The sequence below is a fragment of the Ischnura elegans genome, chromosome 13, assembly GCF_921293095.1.
Source record: "Ischnura elegans chromosome 13, ioIscEleg1.1, whole genome shotgun sequence".
NCBI lineage: Eukaryota > Metazoa > Arthropoda > Insecta > Odonata > Coenagrionidae > Ischnura > Ischnura elegans.
Genome location: NC_060258.1, coordinates 13440569 through 13461609, shown reverse-complemented (window position 1 = coordinate 13461609; position 21041 = coordinate 13440569). Strand labels below are relative to the sequence as shown.

Here is a 21041-nt window from a genome sequence, read left to right as displayed (position 1 = left end):
GCTTCGGTGGTTTTGCATTGCGGAGGACACGAGCCACATCTTCTCTGATCTCGTCAGCCACAAGTCTAGGGAGTTTACGAATGCCAGTCTCCACTTCGGTGATGATCTTTTCCCGTGGTATTTCTCGAGGTGTTATAGCAAAATTCAGTCCCTTGGCCAGTACTGAGGTGGTGGCGTCGTCAATGTGCAGATCCGTCAGGTTCACTATGGAACGGTCCTTATAAGGGCCAGATTCCAGTGTTGGGTGCTGCCGAGAGTTAAGTTTTTCGTATTTCTTTATCTGCGATTCCCGGTGCGTCGTTTCCAAGGCTCTGGATGACTCGAAGGAAATCTTGTCAATCTTCTCCCAATCAGTGGCTGTGAGAGTTGCTCCCAATTCCAGGTGAATGCGATAGAGCTCCTCGGAACAAAGGTGGAGTTCCAGCCTCTTGTGGTGAATGCGTTCTCTCAAGAGTGCTTCGCTGGTACGGCGAAGGATCTTCTTGGCTGCATAGGTGTTCAGGTGATGTTTGACTTCAACACAGGTGGGCAGAGTGTTGGTGTCACGGCAACGTTGAAGGAAGGCAAGGGAGGATAGAAGTTTCCCTTTCTTCTTTCTTAGCTTCTCGAATCTCTTAGACTTCCTGAGGATATCCTCCCCGTAGAGGATAGTGAAATTCCTGCGTAGGTTTCCGCGGCGATGATCATGATGCGTATGGGTTTCCGGGCGCTCCAGCCGCGTTCGTCGGTTTTGGGTGACGACGGTTTCGAGAGCCATCCTGCTCCCGTCTTCAGGTCGAAGTGGAGAAGCTTAATTTTCCGCCGAGTTATATAGGCAGGCCCCTGGGCGCTGATTGGCCAGGACCCTCTTCCATGTCTTGTCGATTGGGTAGCCGTGGTCTCTATTGAAGTTCTTCGTTTTGTATATCTCCAGGGCTTCTCTTATTTGCCGTGGGTAGTAACGGCTCTCCTTTACCAGTATTCTTGCCTTGTCGAACTCAATGGTATGTCCCGGCTCACTCCATGCGTGTTCTGCGATGGCCGACAAGTTGAACTGCTTCTGTCTCATGGCTCGGGCGTGTTCCTTCATCCTTGTGGCCATCCCTCGACACGTCTCTCCTACATATGATTTCCCACATGAGCAGGGCACTTGGTAGACACCCTCGTAAAGCTCTTGTGGGATTTGGTCTTTCGGCCCGGGCACAGCGTCATGGATTTTGGTCACACAGTTGAATCGGGTGACCACGTCATGTTTTTTGAGAATTCTGGCGATCCTCTCCGAAGTCCCCGCGATATACGGGATAGTCAGTTTCGCTGCTGGTGTCACCGAATCCTCCTCAGTGGTGTGGCGTTCCATAGGTGGCCGGGCGTGAAGTTTGGCGACCTTTTCGGCCCTTTTAAGGACCATTTTCTGGTTGTATCCATTCTTGCGTAGAGCTGTGGTCAGGAGTCTTTTCTCGGATTCCAGGGAATCGGCGTCGGAGACAGTGAAGGCGCGGTGGAGTAGAGAGGATACCACAGAGGCCTTTTGGGCGGGATGGTGGTGTGACATTGCGTTTAGGTAGCGGTTGGTATGAGTGGCCTTTCTGTAGACGGCATGTCCAAGACTCCCATCACCTTTCCTCCTGACTATGACGTCCAAGAATGGTAGCTTGCCATCTCTCTCCTTTTCCATGGTAAACCGGATGTTTTGGTGCCGACTGTTGATGTGATTAAGGAATCGGTCCAGTTCTTCTGTTCCGTGGGGCCAGATAATGAATGTATCATCAACATACCGCAGCCATTTTTTAGGTTTCTTGTCGTAGGTGTTGATGGCCTCCGCTTCAAACCTCTCCATGAATAGATTGGCCACCACAGGTGAAAGTGGCGATCCCATCGCTGCTCCGTCTGACTGGTCATAGAAATCACCGTTCCACAAGAAGAAGGAATTCCGAAGGCAGTGGTAGACTAGGTCAGGGAAGTCTTTTGGTATTCCTGAGTCAACGAGGGTTCTCACAATCTCCACTGATTCTGCAATGGGTACGTTGGTGAAGAGTGAGACAACATCGAAGCTGACCATGATGTCTTCATTTGCGATGGTCATGTCCCTTAACATTTCCACGAAATGGGCGGAATTCTTTACGTGCGTAGTAGTCGTTCCTGTGTGGTCCTGCAGCGTTCTGGCCAGGTATTTTGCAAGACGATAGGTAGGCGCGTCGATTTGGCTTACGATTGGTCTTAGGGGTACACCCTCCTTGTGTACCTTTGGTAAGCCATACAGCCTTGGTGGTTTGGGCGCAGATGTTATCAGGCCTCTCTTTTCTTCAGGTGGAATGGAAGATTTCTTGATAATGGCTTTTGTCTCTCTCTCTGCTTTGGCCATGGGGTTCTTTCCTAGTTTCCGGTAGATGGTGTCAGATAGGAGTTCTGATATCTTCTTTTGGTACTCCTCCTTTTTCATGAGAACGGTGGCGTTTCCTTTGTCCGCAGGCAGAATTAAGATGTCTTGGTTCTCACGCAGAGCCTTGAGGGCAGTCCTTTCTCCTGCAGTCATGTTGGGCTTCGGTGGTTTTGCATTGCGGAGGACACGAGCCACATCTTCTCTGATCTCGTCAGCCACAAGTCTAGGGAGTTTACGAATGCCAGTCTCCACTTCGGTGATGATCTTTTCCCGTGGTATTTCTCGAGGTGTTATAGCAAAATTCAGTCCCTTGGCCAGTACTGAGGTGGTGGCGTCGTCAATGTGCAGATCCGTCAGGTTCACTATGGAACGGTCCTTATAAGGGCCAGATTCCAGTGTTGGGTGCTGCCGAGAGTTAAGTTTTTCGTATTTCTTTATCTGCGATTCCCGGTGCGTCGTTTCCAAGGCTCTGGATGACTCGAAGGAAATCTTGTCAATCTTCTCCCAATCAGTGGCTGTGAGAGTTGCTCCCAATTCCAGGTGAATGCGATAGAGCTCCTCGGAACAAAGGTGGAGTTCCAGCCTCTTGTGGTGAATGCGTTCTCTCAAGAGTGCTTCGCTGGTACGGCGAAGGATCTTCTTGGCTGCATAGGTGTTCAGGTGATGTTTGACTTCAACACAGGTGGGCAGAGTGTTGGTGTCACGGCAACGTTGAAGGAAGGCAAGGGAGGATAGAAGTTTCCCTTTCTTCTTTCTTAGCTTCTCGAATCTCTTAGACTTCCTGAGGATATCCTCCCCGTAGAGGATAGTGAAATTCCTGCGTAGGTTTCCGCGGCGATGATCATGATGCGTATGGGTTTCCGGGCGCTCCAGCCGCGTTCGTCGGTTTTGGGTGACGACGGTTTCGAGAGCCATCCTGCTCCCGTCTTCAGGTCGAAGTGGAGAAGCTTAATTTTCCGCCGAGTTATATAGGCAGGCCCCTGGGCGCTGATTGGCCAGGACCCTCTTCCATGTCTTGTCGATTGGGTAGCCGTGGTCTCTATTGAAGTTCTTCGTTTTGTATATCTCCAGGGCTTCTCTTATTTGCCGTGGGTAGTAACGGCTCTCCTTTACCAGTATTCTTGCCTTGTCGAACTCAATGGTATGTCCCGGCTCACTCCATGCGTGTTCTGCGATGGCCGACAAGTTGAACTGCTTCTGTCTCATGGCTCGGGCGTGTTCCTTCATCCTTGTGGCCATCCCTCGACACGTCTCTCCTACATATGATTTCCCACATGAGCAGGGCACTTGGTAGACACCCTCGTAAAGCTCTTGTGGGATTTGGTCTTTCGGCCCGGGCACAGCGTCATGGATTTTGGTCACACAGTTGAATCGGGTGACCACGTCATGTTTTTTGAGAATTCTGGCGATCCTCTCCGAAGTCCCCGCGATATACGGGATAGTCAGTTTCGCTGCTGGTGTCACCGAATCCTCCTCAGTGGTGGTACCACTGAGGAGGATTCGGTGACACCAGCAGCGAAACTGACTATCCCGTATATCGCGGGGACTTCGGAGAGGATCGCCAGAATTCTCAAAAAACATGACGTGGTCACCCGATTCAACTGTGTGACCAAAATCCATGACGCTGTGCCCGGGCCGAAAGACCAAATCCCACAAGAGCTTTACGAGGGTGTCTACCAAGTGCCCTGCTCATGTGGGAAATCATATGTAGGAGAGACGTGTCGAGGGATGGCCACAAGGATGAAGGAACACGCCCGAGCCATGAGACAGAAGCAGTTCAACTTGTCGGCCATCGCAGAACACGCATGGAGTGAGCCGGGACATACCATTGAGTTCGACAAGGCAAGAATACTGGTAAAGGAGAGCCGTTACTACCCACGGCAAATAAGAGAAGCCCTGGAGATATACAAAACGAAGAACTTCAATAGAGACCACGGCTACCCAATCGACAAGACATGGAAGAGGGTCCTGGCCAATCAGCGCCCAGGGGCCTGCCTATATAACTCGGCGGAAAATTAAGCTTCTCCACTTCGACCTGAAGACGGGAGCAGGATGGCTCTCGAAACCGTCGTCACCCAAAACCGACGAACGCGGCTGGAGCGCCCGGAAACCCATACGCATCATGATCATCGCCGCGGAAACCTACGCAGGAATTTCACTATCCTCTACGGGGAGGATATCCTCAGGAAGTCTAAGAGATTCGAGAAGCTAAGAAAGAAGAAAGGGAAACTTCTATCCTCCCTTGCCTTCCTTCAACGTTGCCGTGACACCAACACTCTGCCCACCTGTGTTGAAGTCAAACATCACCTGAACACCTATGCAGCCAAGAAGATCCTTCGCCGTACCAGCGAAGCACTCTTGAGAGAACGCATTCACCACAAGAGGCTGGAACTCCACCTTTGTTCCGAGGAGCTCTATCGCATTCACCTGGAATTGGGAGCAACTCTCACAGCCACTGATTGGGAGAAGATTGACAAGATTTCCTTCGAGTCATCCAGAGCCTTGGAAACGACGCACCGGGAATCGCAGATAAAGAAATACGAAAAACTTAACTCTCGGCAGCACCCAACACTGGAATCTGGCCCTTATAAGGACCGTTCCATAGTGAACCTGACGGATCTGCACATTGACGACGCCACCACCTCAGTACTGGCCAAGGGACTGAATTTTGCTATAACACCTCGAGAAATACCACGGGAAAAGATCATCACCGAAGTGGAGACTGGCATTCGTAAACTCCCTAGACTTGTGGCTGACGAGATCAGAGAAGATGTGGCTCGTGTCCTCCGCAATGCAAAACCACCGAAGCCCAACATGACTGCAGGAGAAAGGACTGCCCTCAAGGCTCTGCGTGAGAACCAAGACATCTTAATTCTGCCTGCGGACAAAGGAAACGCCACCGTTCTCATGAAAAAGGAGGAGTACCAAAAGAAGATATCAGAACTCCTATCTGACACCATCTACCGGAAACTAGGAAAGAACCCCATGGCCAAAGCAGAGAGAGAGACAAAAGCCATTATCAAGAAATCTTCCATTCCACCTGAAGAAAAGAGAGGCCTGATAACATCTGCGCCCAAACCACCAAGGCTGTATGGCTTACCAAAGGTACACAAGGAGGGTGTACCCCTAAGACCAATCGTAAGCCAAATCGACGCGCCTACCTATCGTCTTGCAAAATACCTGGCCAGAACGCTGCAGGACCACACAGGAACGACTACTACGCACGTAAAGAATTCCGCCCATTTCGTGGAAATGTTAAGGGACATGACCATCGCAAATGAAGACATCATGGTCAGCTTCGATGTTGTCTCACTCTTCACCAACGTACCCATTGCAGAATCAGTGGAGATTGTGAGAACCCTCGTTGACTCAGGAATACCAAAAGACTTCCCTGACCTAGTCTACCACTGCCTTCGGAATTCCTTCTTCTTGTGGAACGGTGATTTCTATGACCAGTCAGACGGAGCAGCGATGGGATCGCCACTTTCACCTGTGGTGGCCAATCTATTCATGGAGAGGTTTGAAGCGGAGGCCATCAACACCTACGACAAGAAACCTAAAAAATGGCTGCGGTATGTTGATGATACATTCATTATCTGGCCCCACGGAACAGAAGAACTGGACCGATTCCTTAATCACATCAACAGTCGGCACCAAAACATCCGGTTTACCATGGAAAAGGAGAGAGATGGCAAGCTACCATTCTTGGACGTCATAGTCAGGAGGAAAGGTGATGGGAGTCTTGGACATGCCGTCTACAGAAAGGCCACTCATACCAACCGCTACCTAAACGCAATGTCACACCACCATCCCGCCCAAAAGGCCTCTGTGGTATCCTCTCTACTCCACCGCGCCTTCACTGTCTCCGACGCCGATTCCCTGGAATCCGAGAAAAGACTCCTGACCACAGCTCTACGCAAGAATGGATACAACCAGAAAATGGTCCTTAAAAGGGCCGAAAAGGTCGCCAAACTTCACGCCCGGCCACCTATGGAACGCCACACCACTGAGGAGGATTCGGTGACACCAGCAGCGAAACTGACTATCCCGTATATCGCGGGGACTTCGGAGAGGATCGCCAGAATTCTCAAAAAACATGACGTGGTCACCCGATTCAACTGTGTGACCAAAATCCATGACGCTGTGCCCGGGCCGAAAGACCAAATCCCACAAGAGCTTTACGAGGGTGTCTACCAAGTGCCCTGCTCATGTGGGAAATCATATGTAGGAGAGACGTGTCGAGGGATGGCCACAAGGATGAAGGAACACGCCCGAGCCATGAGACAGAAGCAGTTCAACTTGTCGGCCATCGCAGAACACGCATGGAGTGAGCCGGGACATACCATTGAGTTCGACAAGGCAAGAATACTGGTAAAGGAGAGCCGTTACTACCCACGGCAAATAAGAGAAGCCCTGGAGATATACAAAACGAAGAACTTCAATAGAGACCACGGCTACCCAATCGACAAGACATGGAAGAGGGTCCTGGCCAATCAGCGCCCAGGGGCCTGCCTATATAACTCGGCGGAAAATTAAGCTTCTCCACTTCGACCTGAAGACGGGAGCAGGATGGCTCTCGAAACCGTCGTCACCCAAAACCGACGAACGCGGCTGGAGCGCCCGGAAACCCATACGCATCATGATCATCGCCGCGGAAACCTACGCAGGAATTTCACTATCCTCTACGGGGAGGATATCCTCAGGAAGTCTAAGAGATTCGAGAAGCTAAGAAAGAAGAAAGGGAAACTTCTATCCTCCCTTGCCTTCCTTCAACGTTGCCGTGACACCAACACTCTGCCCACCTGTGTTGAAGTCAAACATCACCTGAACACCTATGCAGCCAAGAAGATCCTTCGCCGTACCAGCGAAGCACTCTTGAGAGAACGCATTCACCACAAGAGGCTGGAACTCCACCTTTGTTCCGAGGAGCTCTATCGCATTCACCTGGAATTGGGAGCAACTCTCACAGCCACTGATTGGGAGAAGATTGACAAGATTTCCTTCGAGTCATCCAGAGCCTTGGAAACGACGCACCGGGAATCGCAGATAAAGAAATACGAAAAACTTAACTCTCGGCAGCACCCAACACTGGAATCTGGCCCTTATAAGGACCGTTCCATAGTGAACCTGACGGATCTGCACATTGACGACGCCACCACCTCAGTACTGGCCAAGGGACTGAATTTTGCTATAACACCTCGAGAAATACCACGGGAAAAGATCATCACCGAAGTGGAGACTGGCATTCGTAAACTCCCTAGACTTGTGGCTGACGAGATCAGAGAAGATGTGGCTCGTGTCCTCCGCAATGCAAAACCACCGAAGCCCAACATGACTGCAGGAGAAAGGACTGCCCTCAAGGCTCTGCGTGAGAACCAAGACATCTTAATTCTGCCTGCGGACAAAGGAAACGCCACCGTTCTCATGAAAAAGGAGGAGTACCAAAAGAAGATATCAGAACTCCTATCTGACACCATCTACCGGAAACTAGGAAAGAACCCCATGGCCAAAGCAGAGAGAGAGACAAAAGCCATTATCAAGAAATCTTCCATTCCACCTGAAGAAAAGAGAGGCCTGATAACATCTGCGCCCAAACCACCAAGGCTGTATGGCTTACCAAAGGTACACAAGGAGGGTGTACCCCTAAGACCAATCGTAAGCCAAATCGACGCGCCTACCTATCGTCTTGCAAAATACCTGGCCAGAACGCTGCAGGACCACACAGGAACGACTACTACGCACGTAAAGAATTCCGCCCATTTCGTGGAAATGTTAAGGGACATGACCATCGCAAATGAAGACATCATGGTCAGCTTCGATGTTGTCTCACTCTTCACCAACGTACCCATTGCAGAATCAGTGGAGATTGTGAGAACCCTCGTTGACTCAGGAATACCAAAAGACTTCCCTGACCTAGTCTACCACTGCCTTCGGAATTCCTTCTTCTTGTGGAACGGTGATTTCTATGACCAGTCAGACGGAGCAGCGATGGGATCGCCACTTTCACCTGTGGTGGCCAATCTATTCATGGAGAGGTTTGAAGCGGAGGCCATCAACACCTACGACAAGAAACCTAAAAAATGGCTGCGGTATGTTGATGATACATTCATTATCTGGCCCCACGGAACAGAAGAACTGGACCGATTCCTTAATCACATCAACAGTCGGCACCAAAACATCCGGTTTACCATGGAAAAGGAGAGAGATGGCAAGCTACCATTCTTGGACGTCATAGTCAGGAGGAAAGGTGATGGGAGTCTTGGACATGCCGTCTACAGAAAGGCCACTCATACCAACCGCTACCTAAACGCAATGTCACACCACCATCCCGCCCAAAAGGCCTCTGTGGTATCCTCTCTACTCCACCGCGCCTTCACTGTCTCCGACGCCGATTCCCTGGAATCCGAGAAAAGACTCCTGACCACAGCTCTACGCAAGAATGGATACAACCAGAAAATGGTCCTTAAAAGGGCCGAAAAGGTCGCCAAACTTCACGCCCGGCCACCTATGGAACGCCACACCACTGAGGAGGATTCGGTGACACCAGCAGCGAAACTGACTATCCCGTATATCGCGGGGACTTCGGAGAGGATCGCCAGAATTCTCAAAAAACATGACGTGGTCACCCGATTCAACTGTGTGACCAAAATCCATGACGCTGTGCCCGGGCCGAAAGACCAAATCCCACAAGAGCTTTACGAGGGTGTCTACCAAGTGCCCTGCTCATGTGGGAAATCATATGTAGGAGAGACGTGTCGAGGGATGGCCACAAGGATGAAGGAACACGCCCGAGCCATGAGACAGAAGCAGTTCAACTTGTCGGCCATCGCAGAACACGCATGGAGTGAGCCGGGACATACCATTGAGTTCGACAAGGCAAGAATACTGGTAAAGGAGAGCCGTTACTACCCACGGCAAATAAGAGAAGCCCTGGAGATATACAAAACGAAGAACTTCAATAGAGACCACGGCTACCCAATCGACAAGACATGGAAGAGGGTCCTGGCCAATCAGCGCCCAGGGGCCTGCCTATATAACTCGGCGGAAAATTAAGCTTCTCCACTTCGACCTGAAGACGGGAGCAGGATGGCTCTCGAAACCGTCGTCACCCAAAACCGACGAACGCGGCTGGAGCGCCCGGAAACCCATACGCATCATAAATGCTACATAATTTGTGTAACTAGTCAAAAATCAGTACGTCTTCAATGTTTAGTTCACTATGATTAGTCGTTACAATATCATTTTTAGAAATCACTTCAAAGCTCGCAGTTATTTCATTTTTCAAGTTCATTATGTGGTTAATATAACCTTTAAAAATCTTACCGTCGCAATGAGCTTGTTGCTGCGGGTCATGATACGGATACCGCAGTCTTGGAAACCGTGGAATTCCGATCCTGCCGGGTGCGATTCTCTACCCAGAATACTGAAATGCCCCCGTGCTATACATCATTTGAAAATTACGACTTCCGGAGAAATTTCCATCATTAATACACCGTTCAAAGTACTATATTGTAACTTGGTTGGAATACTCATGAATATTAAGCCAGAGTCCCACGCTCAAAGCTGTATATAGATTTTTGTATCTAATTTTGATGCAACACACGCGCACCGTCTCCCACATGGGTCATTAGAACCTGCCTCTTACATCGCGAACACACACTTTCAAACCTGCCCAAATCCATTTCACTTATTGAAATGGTGTTAATGACTGCATTGACACACATTAAAAGAAACATTATGTAAAAATGGCTTGTATTCTTACCGAGGTAGTAGTTTCAGCGACTGTAGGTCAAATATTTCCTTCCAGGTATCCAATTCACCACTCCACTTACTGAAAGGAGAAGGAGGTTTTGTGAGCCACATTTAAGACTAACTGGTAAAATACCTATGCAATAAGAGTAGAAATCATCTAGAAAAAGGAGTAACTTAAGCAATAACAAAGAACCCATGAATAAAATGGTAATAAATCTCAAGAAAAAGGATATTGCGTTGTTTTATGGATTTCTATTCGTGGAAGTAGAAAAAATGCGTCCCCAAATATGTCAAAGTCAATTTAATTGCCTACTCACACTCACTCAAACGATGTTTTCATTCCAATACTTGTTACACACCACACATTGTTGTTGTTGTTGTGGTTGTTGTTTAAGGCGCCACAGGCGCATAAAGACTAAAAATCATGGTAGGGTTTAAAGGGCATGGTAGGGGGCTCAATATTTATAAAATTTGCCCAGTTATTTATTATTTACAGAAGTTTAATGATCCACGAACAACATAATGCCACTTTCATCATTTCAAATATTCATAGGTTACAAAATTTGTCAAACTGAAATATTTTCGTAAAAGGATTTCTCTGAGGTCTGGGGGAGGGTTTCATCGCCAAAGTCATCTATAAAGTATCCCCCCCTCTCTGCGCCACTGGTAAGCTCATTATTACAATACCTAGAATGAATGGCACCCAACTCGCGGGTCGACTGGTAGTGAGTATTACACGCAATCCAACTTGTAAGTGGTGCATAACAGTTGCGCTACCAGGACGCATAGATTTACTATGTTTTTGGCAGGGAATTATGCTCAGATAACTCCCTTTCATTTGCCTCACAAGAGTAACTAAATGATGGCACTGGGACACCTCTCCACTCACCAACATAAGTAATGGCAAAGGTTAGAAGAAAGAGAAAATGTTTTTGCAACACGGACTTCACATAATTGAAACTAGGATTCTGTGTGAACAAATGGAAAAGCATCTGACGCTGCTGTATCGCAGAAAAAGATTTCCACGCAGACAAAATTTAATTTCATGTGAACATCATGGCAATAATTGTGAACAGTAGGCTTTTTTAAAATGAAAAGTAGAACTCATTTTCGCGGTTGAAATCACTACATTCTATCAGATGTTGGACGACTCTGCGAAAGAATGAGCCGACGCCATTTTCCCTTTTCCAGGGGATATAGAGGAGTTGTAAAGGTTATTCTACGATCGGTGTGGAGTAAAGAACATCAAGTCAATTACCTTTCTTCAATTACAAGTTTTTCCTGCAGGCGCCTGCGATTGGAAAACGTTTTCCGTGGTACAAGTAGCATGAGAATATTTTAAGCCTCTCTGTACGAAGGTGTTTCTTGGGGTAGAGTTACACTGGTATTTTCATCTCTAAGATTTGGGACACAAGTAAATGGGACACCCGTACCTTACCCCGGCCACCAGACTACACCCTCGTACCCTCTTATAGCACCAATCGACGGTTAACTTATTCCTTTACCAGTGCTTTTTCAGGGAAATGTCGTTTAATTAATTTTCAATATTTTTTTAAAAATATTTGTGAGTAGCGTCAATATATCTCACCCGGACTTTTCAAAACGCATGTTCCTTCAAAATAATGGTAGCAAATATGACGTAGATGCAGTGCTGAGCCGAAAAGATTAATCAGATCAGGAAAAGGCAACATCTTTATTAAGCCGTAAGCTTTGTAGGCCGGTGAGTTTGTATTCCACAATGGAAAAAGAAATATTAGCCAAAGTATGGGCGCTTGAAAAGTTAGAGGCTTTTCTCTTGGGTCGCGAATTCACGATCGTTAGGGATCGTAAGTCCTAAATATTTTTGAATAAATGTAACTTGAAAAATATTAGGATGAGGAGGGGAGCGATTTCGATCCAAGAGTTCTCGTTCGAGGTACAACACATTGAGGGTAACCCTAATTTTGTTCGTGATTGGCTAAGTAGACAACCCTGTGGGAAAAATGCAGCGGTAGGTAGAGATTACGTGGTTTTAATTATTCCAGAAGTCAATCTAGGAATTTCCGAGACGTTGTGGCAAGTAGTTGAGGCTTTGAAAAGAGCTCAATTTGAGGATCCTAGAAATTCATCCGAAGACATAATTTTGGATGGATCGCTACCCAGGAATGTTTCGCAATATCGGAACGTAGACACACGAGCCGACAGATTTGAGGTCAGTTAAGAGATAGTCCATGTGCGGCTAGGTAAGGATGGTAAGTTTAGAATGTGGGTGCTAAGTAGCCAAGGTAAGCAGCTGATCCAATACGTGCCTACCTCACATGCTCACGTATGTAGCAAAAAATTGAGATGATCACTAGTGAAAGATTTTTATGGAAGGACATGGGCAGACAAACACGTTAATTGATCCGTGCCGGCCATGTTTGCCAAAGGACAAATTTAGGCATTGCGCTTACCAAGGGCCGATGTGAAACATATTGAAAAGCACCATGAACATTTTATAAAACAGCTACATGAGCATTCGCACTTGCGTTATTTTAAGTCATCAGGGAAACATATTTCCCATTAGTTCTAAAAACAAATACATTCCCTATTAACTACATACTACAGCATTTCATTGAATGCTTAAGAGGACAATTGATGATGAACTATTGATTTTATTCCATTTTCACGTAAGGAAATCTCTCTTGCCCAGATGAAGGAAGGTACAGTTCTGGTCTTTACAATAAACTGCTTTACCGGTCAGTCGAAATATACATCGCTCGGTTGGCTTACGGATGTGCGCGTCGGTGGTGTAATTTTTATGTTGTGATTTGTTTCTCCTACCTCGTAAATAAATAGTTCATCATAAATAACACTATTTGTTTGTCCCCCTATGAATCGACAAGCAATAATTTATATTTCTTAACGTATGGTTTTTAAAAACTTGATATACAACCCAGCCGTAAGTTTTCCAAATTTTCAACAGACAACAGAAAAATTTAAAACTTCAGTCCCCAGGTTCTTCAGTTTCATGCACACGCAGACCAAAATCATCTCCAGGTTCTTGCATGCCCAAAAACATTTAGGAAGCAGCTTTCCTGAATCAATAATAGCATACTTCGTTGTCTATGAATGTGTTACTTTACTCACGTTCCCAAGAGCCATTAAAAAAAATTCTCTCCCTTTTTGAGAGCGTTCTCTGTGTATCACCTCTGTACACACACCCATTCTGATCTTTCGTATATTTTATGAAATCCCTATTAAATTTGGAGATTAAGTTTTTTGTTTACTTCTGAAACGTCATTGTTGCGTGCAGTATTTTTGCGATAGAAGTTCGTTATATTGTTCTGCGATACTGTTCACTTGTTGACACTTATATTGAATTTTTTTGCTTTTCACAATTTCATGTCTCTTCTTGGAGGACAGAACCCATGAAGCACTTGAGGGAGAATTCAAATCCTGGCGATATCTCCGAAACGACGCTGATATTGCCCATTTTTGTAAAGCCCAGGCCATCACCGGTTCATTCCTGCTCCTGAATATTACGAAGCGATCGCATACCCATCTGTAGGACATTTCAAGCCAGTCGAGTTTCGTTCCCCATGATATAAAATCTATCTATCATATTGCCAGCATTCTCTTATGTTTTAAATGTATCGAACCTTGGTTTCGGAGCGTGGCAATTCTTGGTAGTGATATGGGTAGACAGATAAAAATCTACTCGCCTTAGGCACCTGGGAAGCTCTTCGAAGACTATGTCTAAAATCGTTTTCTTTGGAAATGAGTTCCCTTTCATCAGAATGGGGGAACAGGAGTGGGAGGGAGGTGAGATATCGCGCTGTAGGATCCTCTGTGGAGGATTTGGAGAAAGTGGAGCAGGAGGGGGAGCAGAGAGATTGAGAAGAAGTGCAAGGTCAGTTTTATTGATGTGTAGAGAAGGACTGGCAGACGGAGGATTCGCGGTATATAGCGGTAAAGGTATTTCGTTTTTGGAAAAGAAATTGAAAAGAGAGGACAGTTTCCTCAGTGCTTTTTGACGCCTCATAGTGAGGGAATTATGAGCAGAAAGAAGACCTTTGTGGACGATAGAGAGCGACTGTGAGCTGCAGAGATTGATTACATTAAATAGAGATTCAATATGGGATTTATATTGTGAAACCAGGGTATTGTATTGGAAAAGGACTCAATAGCGCATGTTGATTGATAGTTGGTATCCTAAAGAATGGAAAAAAAGGAAGAATTGGGGACAGGCTGGATAGGGGAAGCTTAATGGTAAGTCCTTTAGCAATTGTTTCTAAGGAAAGGTAGGAAGACAGGAATTGCTCGTGACAAGTGAGGTTGGCAAGGTAGGCAAGGCTCATGACAGTGGTAGGCAAGTATTCTAAGATGGAAACAGTCATTGAAATCCAGATTGTGGGAAAATGTGAATAAATGGAAATTTTAGAATGGATGAACAGCGGTAAAGTAGGGATAGGACGACGAATATTTGCTGGCAGCTGAAGACTCGGGAACTAGATGGCAATCACTGTAGTCGCTGAGGCGCTTGAAATCGGAAGTTCATACTGATTGAATGCGTATAGCAACGACATATATTTGAAGCATTTGAAGGACAATGCCAAGAGATGCATAAAAATCCGATTGCATACCTCAAAATGCACTTTTTGCCTAATTTTAGGCGTTAGTAACAAGTCAAATGTTAATTACAATTTAAGCAACAATTTTTCAATAGATTTATAAGAAGATAATTAATAAATGTGAATCATAAGAATCAAAGGTTTAATAAGATAGTGAACCATTTTTTGTCGACTATTTAAATTTTTATTTTTTAAATCGTTCAAAACTGTGACTATGATTATACTTACCGATAAATGTTCCCGATTAACTCAGCCAGCATAGGCCCAAAGAGAAACACGAGTGTTAGGCCTAAGTATAGGTAGTTGGCTTCGTGGTAGTGTTTATAGGCCACGTTAATATCTGTTGCTATGTCCAGCAGGTATAGGACTGGGAACAGTATCAGCAGGAGAACCTTTTGGAATAAAAACATTAAAACAATAGAAAGAGCTTTCATACTCTGCACATGCAAGCTTATCCATGTCACACTATTTCATATTCTATTCTATTTCATGCACGTGAGTACCTGGTTCAATATATGCGTGTGGTAGAGTCACAGACATTAAAAGATTAACGGATTTTTCAACTACATTTTTTAAAAATTGAGTTAAATTGTAGATTTTTTAAAACATGTCATCCTAGCCATTAACAAGGAGTTTAAACTTCTTATAATAACTTAATTGTACATATATCACGTATGCATTAAATTTTAAAGTAATACGAAAGATTTGACCACCAATTCTCAAGTTCACGGACGTGCCAATCATCGCAGCGGATATGTACCCAGGTTTTTCTTAAATCCTCTTTCACATGGCAGCATCAACATAATACTCTTTGCCCCAATCATTAAAAATGCCATTCAGAGGGTATCATTTGTGTTAAATTTTAAAGTTCACCGTGAAAATAAACTCTTATGGAATTAGTGAGTTCCTTGAGGAATCATTCTTTCAGAGGATTGTTTCAATGCTTATGTGCATTCAGTGTGTATTAAGATGGTTCTGTATATTACAATGAAAGACCAGAGATGAATAAATGTTATTGTCATAAGTATAATTAATAAATGTGAAAAAATCATGGTTTAAAAATCAGTTGGTTTATTTGTTGGGGTCTGAGGAAAGAGCCGAAGGCGTGATGGCTGAATTGAAATTAATATCTCTAAGTATACTTTTGATAAAAAACTTCCCAAAAAATGGAATAACTCCACCGACGGAAAATATTTTTACAAAAGAAAGCTGCATTGTTCAAAAGGTACTATGAGGGTAAAAAGAAGGCTGGGAGCTGCTATGTACTTGGAGGTTACACGCTAGTCTGATATTGCTTAAAGAATAAGAATAGATATCATACAGAGCGATACAGGGAATATGCATCAGAATCCCATCATATTTCCAGACATCAACTGAAATTATAAATAAAGAGAGATATTTTACGGGACGAATAGGTCTGGAAATTTATTTTTCCCTTGCTTTGAGTACTTAAAAAAGTTCTAGGCGGAACTTCGTTTGCGTATTTACTTTTTATATGAAACCGACTGCATTCTTACCACCCCAAACAAATGCCTAACCATGCTTATGACACATTATACCTACATCTGCGCACTAGATGTAGACGTGAAGCTTCCGGACAAAAGAAGAAACTATCGACTGAAAATTGAATCTATCACTGAAATTTAATCGATAGCCATTCATTTTTCCCTTATTATACCCTAATTTATTCTGCATCAAGAAAACATGCCAGTGAATTGGAAAATTTGATGACGGAATGGACAGTGAGGCAAGGAAGCTTAGTAAGCAAAGTGATCCATTGCCATCTATCCTGGTAGCGCTAAACTCAACCACATCAAAAAAAAAACAAGAAACATACGCTATACTAGGAACGACTAGAATCACAGATTAAACAACACATGAAACAAACCGGATATCGATTCAATCAACGTAACCGAAAAATGCGAACATCGTTTCTGCTACTGTGCCATGAAGCCAAAAGTATTTCTCATAGTTAGTATCTGTTAAAAAAGCAATGTACCCGAATTTGAGGAATTCTAGTGTCTTAAGGAGGAACCATCATTTCAAACATGCCCGAAAACCATATTATTTATTTTGACATATGTTGTTGCTCATTATTTTTTCTATCGAATAGTGAAAAAAATATTACTATGTCACCGGCCATTTAAAAAAGATTTATGGATTTGCAAATGACGGATTTTCACCTTGAAATACATTGTCTTTATGGGAGAATGATGACCTTCCCTTGTAAAACATTTTTTATCTCAAATTTGGCCCGAAATATATCGTTGAAAAATTAAAACAGCATAGAATAGGCATCGATGCCCAATATATATATATATAAGCAGTTCACCTTCAGCACTGAGGATAGCGGATCAATCCGCTGAAACGTCTGAACGTTTATTTGTGAGTGTCCCTTTTTTACGTGTGTCTATGTTTTTAGTAGTACAATTTTTGTTCGTTCGCCTCGATCGGTCACATTTATATTATCGCTTAGTGCGCTTTCATCAAGACTTTATATATATATATATATATATATATATATATATATATGTATATGTATATATATATATATATATATATAAATAAATGCCATGATAGGCCACAAAAACACAGACACAAATAAAAGAGGACTCACACGTTAGTTTCTTTCAAATTTTCGACCTCTTAGGGTCTTCGTCGGGAGGGAGGCAAGAAGAGACTGAGGACGAGGACAGAGGATGCCTAAAGGCTGAGGAGATTAGGATAAGATAGGGGAAGGGAGAGGATGGGGAATGGGGGATAGGAGAAGGCTATGGAGATCAGTGGGCCCTGTTAAGGCCAGGCGGGTTGAATGCTTGGTGTAGCCAAATGGAAGACAATTCAAGCGTTTTTAATTCTAGCGGTGAGGCGGAGGGTGGGAGAGAGGCAAGTATTCCTATGTGAAAGCAGTCATCAAATTCTAAATTATGGGAAAAGGCGTGGGTAGGGACAGGAAGCGAAGCAGATTGGGAAGTGGATTTGCAAGAAGCTCGATGGTTGTTAATCCGTAGGTTGAGTGAGGTGGTGGTTAAACCAATGTAGAAGGCGGGGCAGGAATTACATAAAAGGATATAAATTACGTTACTGGTTGTACAGGTGGGGGATGGAGTGGAAGGAAGCGGAAAAGTGAGAAATTTGTTAGGAAGTGGCTGGGTAATGAGGATAGCACACGTTTTGCACCGGGGTCGTTGGCAAGGGATAGGTAAAGAGCTAGTACGGGTGGTGAACCTTGAGAGTGGTTTAGTCGTTTTGAGAATGGAAGATAGATTTGGCGGCCGACGGAAGGATAAGGATGGACAGCTAGAGAAGATTTTTCCAGTAGTGACATTGTTAGAAAGAATCGGAAAAAGGCTTTTGATGATTCTGTTCAAAGCCTGCACACCGGGGAAGTATGTGGTGGAAAGGGAGAGATGTGTGGTTTGTTTCTTGGTATGAATTTTGGGTTTGTAAGTATTGTGTAGGATTTTCTTACGCAGAAGGTTCTCAGGATATCCTCTACGAAGAAGGGAGTGGTGAAGATTATTAAGAAAAATGTCCAAGGATTCGGGATTATTGCAAATTCTGTGGCCTCTTACTGAGAGAGAGTAAGGAAGGGATTGTTTAGTGTGTGAGGGGTGACAGCTGTTGAAGTGAAGATATTGTTGTTTGTTAGTAGGTTTAATGTGGACTGAAGTGATGAAACTTTTATTTTCTAGGGAAATGGTAACATCGAGAAATGTTATTCGGGAGGGGGAATGGTTAGAGGTAAAAGATAGTTCGGAGAATTCATTGAGTGCTGAAATGAAAGAGCTCAGTGAGTCTTCTCCATGAGGCCAGAGAAGGAAGATATCATCTATATAGCGAAGCCAAAGTGACGGTTGAAGTGGGTAGGATGATAGGAAGGATTCTTCAAGGAGACCAAGAAATAAATTTGCGTATGAAGGGCTGAATCTGCTTCCCATGGCGCAACCTTTGATCTGCAAATAATGTTTATCGTTGAAGGAGAAGGCGTTTTTAGTGAGGATTAGGTGAGAGAGATCGATTAAAAAGTCAGTGCTGGGTATCTGAGGTGTAGGTCGATTGTCAAGAAAGTGTCGAAGGGAGGCAAGGCCTTCTACATGAGGTATAGAGGTGTATAGTGAGGTCACGTCGATAGTGACCATAATGATGTCTTTATCAACCGGGAGAGAGGTGGAATGGAGGCGATTAAGGAAATGGTACGTATCTTTAATGTAGGAAGGAAGGGAGTGTACAAGAGGCTGAAGATAATAGTCAATAAAGGAAGAGATTCGTTCTGTGGGGGAATTTAAAGAGGAGACGATTGGGCGACCAGGATTGTTGGCCTTGTGAATTTTCGGTAGAATGTAGAAGTGAGGGGTTCGCGGATGGGGTGGAGATAATAAGGAAATGTCTCCACTAGAAAGGCCCTCTCTTGGTGCTTTCCTTTTTAAAAAGGATTGGATGTTTCGGTGAAAGGCAGGGTTGAGATCATGCGAGGTAGGTGTGTAGGAAGAGGTGTCAGAGAGTTGTCTTTGGGCTTCGGTTAGATAGTCGGTGGAGTTGAGCACGACAATAGTAGATCCTTTGTCTGAGGAAGTAACGACAATATCAGAATTTTTTCTCAGATTGCTCAGTGCTCTTTTTTCGGTAGTGGAGAGGTTTGTTGGAGGATGAAGAGAGTTAAGAAAAGCGGGGTCCGAAACTTTGGAAAGAAGGAGATTGGTGAATATTTCTACAGGGTGATTGGCGGGAAGAGGTTTCGGTTCGTGAGGCGAAGGAGGTTTGAATTTGGCTAGAGAGGGATGAGAGCTAGGAGTTTGAACAGCGGCCGGAGCCGTTGGAGAGGACTGAGCGTCCCAGAAGAATTTCCATTTCAACCGTCGGCAAAACTTGATAGTGTCGCTTACGAGCATCACAGGATCGACTTTGGGTGTGGGCGAGAAAGATAATCCCTTATCTAGCACGGATATTTCGTCTGGAGTGAGGGAGTAGGAAGATAAGTTGACCACCGTATGCTCCGGAGACTGATTATCTCCAGAAGGGGGAGAGGAGGAGTCGGGGGGAGGAGATAAAACGCGCTGCGGGATCCTCTGTGGAGGAGGCCGGGAGGCTGTGGCAGGAGGGGGAGCAGGGAGGTTGAGAAGAAGTGCAAGGTCGGGTTTATAGAGGTGTAGAGGTGGGCTGGCAGATGGGGGATTTGCAGTGATTAGTGGTAAAGATAGTCCGTTTTGAAAAAAGGAATGGCAGAGGGAAGACAGTTTCTTCAGGGCTTTTTGACGCCTCATAGTGAGGGAATCATGAGCAGAAGTAAGAATTTTGTGGATAATTGAGAGTGATTGTGGGCTGCAGAGATTGATTATATTAATTAGAGATTCAATGTAAGATGTGTATTGAGAAACCAGGGTTTTGTATTGGAAAAGGACACAGTAGCACATGTTGAATGATAGTTGGAATTTAAGAGAATGGAAGAAGGAGTGAAGACTAGGAGGTAGCCCTGATAGGGGTAGCCTAATGGTGAGTCCATTGGGCACAATGCCTAAGGAAAGACAGGAGGATAAAAATTCAACGTGACAAGTATATTGAGCAAGTTTAAGTGAGTACTTTCTAATGTTGCGGATCCAAATGGCTACATGATCAAGGGCAGGCATGTCGGGAAAGTTGGGTCAGAACAGGGCAAAAGGTGAGAAAAAGGAAATTTTAGAATGGAGAAACAGTGGTGAAAGGAGGGACAGGACGACGAACAGTTGCTAGCAGCTGAAGACACAGGAACTGGATGGTAATCACTGCAGTCGTTAAGCCGCTCGAGGACAGAAGTTCACACAGATTGATTGCATATAGCAACGTATATATGTTACTTATGAAAGACACCACAGGTGATATGAATATAAATAAATGCCATGATAGGCCACAAAAACACAGACACAAATAAAAGAGGACTCACACGTTAGTTTCTTTCAAATTTTCGACCTCTTAGGGTCTTCGTCGGGAGGGAGGCAAGAAGAGACTGAGGACGAGGACAGAGGATGCCTAAAGGCTGAGGAGATTAGGATAAGATAGGGGAAGGGAGAGGATGGGGAATGGGGGATAGGAGAAGGCTATGGAGATCAGTGGGCCCTGTTAAGGCCAGGCGGGTTGAATGCTTGGTGTAGCCAAATGGAAGACAATTCAAGCGTTTTTAATTCTAGCGGTGAGGCGGAGGGTGGGAGAGAGGCAAGTATTCCTATGTGAAAGCAGTCATCAAATTCTAAATTATGGGAAAAGGCGTGGGTAGGGACAGGAAGCGAAGCAGATTGGGAAGTGGATTTGCAAGAAGCTCGATGGTTGTTAATCCGTAGGTTGAGTGAGGTGGTGGTTAAACC

The 21041-nt window shown here is 45.0% G+C and overlaps 1 protein-coding gene across 1 annotated transcript in view; it reads right to left on the bottom strand.

Moving 5' to 3' along the window:
- LOC124170083 overlaps positions 1-21041 on the bottom strand; it is a 247049-nt gene that overhangs the window by 161397 nt on the left and 64611 nt on the right. Inside the window, exons 4-5 of the mRNA XM_046548777.1 lie at positions 14932-15095; positions 10122-10190 (exon numbers count right to left, since the gene is read on the bottom strand). Coding sequence (XP_046404733.1) covers positions 10122-10190; positions 14932-15095 — 233 coding nt within the window. The remainder of the gene's footprint in view (positions 1-10121; positions 10191-14931; positions 15096-21041) is intronic.